We start from the raw sequence: 2,722 nt of genomic DNA, 5'->3' as shown, positions 1-2,722 counted from the left end.
TTTAAAATTATTTTTATTGAATTTATGGAGAACATTTCAGATATTACATTTAGCAGAGTCTCTAGAAACACCTGGTAGGACTTTGTCGAGCAGTCCAACATATGTTTGCTATCGTTTTCAGGATTCTGTAAACTTGGAATCTGATAATATTAATATTTCTTTCTTCAGAAATGGATGTTCAGAAAGTACAAACATTTTTTTGTTCAGTTGCTGACTTGATACATATCACAGGCCTGATATTTTGATGCTGTTTGAAATAGCACAATATAAACAGATGCTTCCTTATGAGTTTTCTTCTTAAAGGTGTTTCTTTCTGATGTATCCTATTATTTTGTGTTCCTCTGCAACTCCATCTAACACTACTAAAATTTATGCTCATGCAATTTTTCTCAATTTGGTAGCCAGATTATGAATTTCAGAAGTTAAATTTTAAAATGAATTCACCCCAATCGAGCTTAATTCCCAGGAGAGTTGCAAGAATGCTGTCTAAATTCAACAAAATTGTTGAAAATACTCCCACAAATGGGACATAGGAATTTCCAACCATCACTTGTATTTCTGATCACCACCCTCATGTTATGGTGTGATCTCAAATGACTCTCAAAAACTCTTCTATTAAATGCGTTTTCAAAATGGGCCCGTGGGACATAGTGCACAGACCTTACAAAAATGTGGAAATTCTTTTTCCCTTTAGTATAAGTTGATTCAGACATTCTTTTTAATATTATTCTCTCAAGGAGAGGACGGTAGCAGAATATCCTTGAAGGTCTTCGAAATATTATGGCTCTTTCCCCATGAGGGTGGACATTTGGATTTGTAAGAAATGCTACATATTGTTGCTTTACCCATGTGGTATTTCGATGACCTGCAGCCTGAGAGAAGTATCTTCTACATAGCAGATGAAGAGTCATGCTTCTCACCACATGCCTGCTAATGAATGGCCTTCTCCATGAAATTGAGTACTGGAAAGGAACTTTGTAATTTATGGTGGAATAACACAAATTACTTGGTTTTCTCATGTTTCCTGAGCAGAATTTTGCTCGGTTATTTAAGGGTTTCTTTCCATCAATTTTCACTAGTGTATTCAGAGGGGTAAATCTCCCTAATCCTGACATGAGAAAGATAAACTTTCTAGGAATGGGAATCTGAATTAGAAGGGACTCCTCTTCTTTTAAAGCTTCTTGACGATCTTTTTGGTTCTTCTCTTCTTCAAGGTTATTATTTTCTGCTTCTTGAGGAGCAGCATGCTCCTGAGAGGTTGGTATGTCTAGCTCCCTGTTTGTTGGGGTGCATTCCACCTGAGAGGTCATATTAGATTCAGCAAATGAAGGCTCTGTATCTGTATTTGGAGCCTCATTCTCTGAATTTTCGAGACCATTGTCACCTGGATCACTTCCTTCTTTAGTAGGAGAAGTCATCTTAGATTCTATTTATGTGAAAAAAGACAAACATCTGTTAAATTGAGAAATGCTTTGATTCATAAGAATCAGTTGTTTACTCTTAGCAAAAAGCATGTGGATGTTTTGTTCCTGAGTTTTGCACACCTTAAGTATATATACATTTCTCACACCTTTAATATCAGAGTCACAGACCCACAAAATAAAGTAACAAAAAATCAAAACTTAGGGCAAATATAACTCCTACTAAATAAGTGTTCTCATTACCTAGTCTGGAACTTATATATAAACTTAGAATAACATAAGCTTTCATCTGACTAATATGGGAATGTACTGTATACACTAGAGGACATATAGTTCCCAATAGGAAGTGCAATAATTTCCTTTTGGATAATGATTTAAAAAGAATTTTCATTTAATAAGATAGATCTAAATTTCTGACCTATGATTTTAAAACGGGACTAAAGTAGACTGCAATTTTTTATGAATATACACATTTAAGAGAAAATTAAAACCTATGTGAAAATAAAATGGTCGAATTTGTAAGAACAAGCTGTTCTTCCCTAGGAATTTTTCCTTTGTTTATTTATTTATTTTGAGTGACAAGAATATAGTTTTTATATTAATGTATTCAATTTTTATATTTTTATAATTTATCAAAATAGAAAAAATGAGGAAAAAAGTATATGTTTGTGTTGAAAGAGCACAGACAAAGCTTAAAAGCTGAACATGTCATATCTAATTGAGCCTATATTTTCCATGGGTACCTTTTTTTTTTTTTTGGCAGTGCAATTTTGTTGTAGTTGTTTTGTATTCCTGAAACTAATTTAAAAATTGCGTTTTATTTATTCTTTTATCTATTCTTTCCTAGCAATATCTATGTAAAAAGCAACAGTTATAAATTATGTGTGAGGGGAAGGCAGAACAGGTAAGAGAGTAGGAAGCTGAATAGTGACGTCCAAGTTCTGAGTCATTTATTAAAATATTTTTCAAATTCACTATTTTCTTTTCATTCTTGTTGCCTTAGCACTAATCAAGCGGTAACCACATCATACTTATTTTACTGCTGATAGTAGCTGATTTCCCTGATTCCACACTCTCGGTTCACCTTTCTCCTCTTGTTTCTTTCTTCATGTCACCTATCTACTCAAACACATTTAGCAGATACTAATACTCTGAGTTATATATTTCCCATTCTTCTCTATGAGGGAACTTGGGACAAACTGAGTTGAAAGATTTCTTCAGAGTAGGAAGCTGTAAAGGGAGTTTTTTGCTGAAGGCAATAGTGGGGAAAGGCAAATTGCAAGTGGCCTCAAAACAAATCT

At 33.7% G+C, this 2,722-nt stretch overlaps 1 protein-coding gene across 1 annotated transcript; it reads right to left on the bottom strand.

The window, feature by feature from the left end:
- Positions 1-455: 455 nt before the first annotated feature.
- On the bottom strand, positions 456-1,418 carry CPXCR1 (CPX chromosome region candidate 1). Its single transcript, XM_019714883.3, has one exon. The coding sequence runs from the start codon at positions 1,416-1,418 to the stop codon at positions 456-458; it is 963 nt and encodes a 320-aa protein (XP_019570442.1).
- Positions 1,419-2,722: the final 1,304 nt, after the last annotated feature.

Source organism: Rhinolophus sinicus, chromosome 18, assembly GCF_057876585.1.
Source record: "Rhinolophus sinicus isolate RSI-liver-muscle chromosome 18, RSI-T2T, whole genome shotgun sequence".
Taxonomy (NCBI): domain Eukaryota; kingdom Metazoa; phylum Chordata; class Mammalia; order Chiroptera; family Rhinolophidae; genus Rhinolophus; species Rhinolophus sinicus.
Note: the sequence above shows the minus strand (reverse complement) of the source record. Positions and strands in the feature narration are given on the sequence as shown.

What these genes read in the sequence shown, in the direction of transcription:
- CPXCR1 (XM_019714883.3), bottom strand. Translation starts at nt 1,418, where the DNA reads ATGACTTCTCCTACTAAAGAAGGAAGTGATCCAGGTGACAATGGTCTC.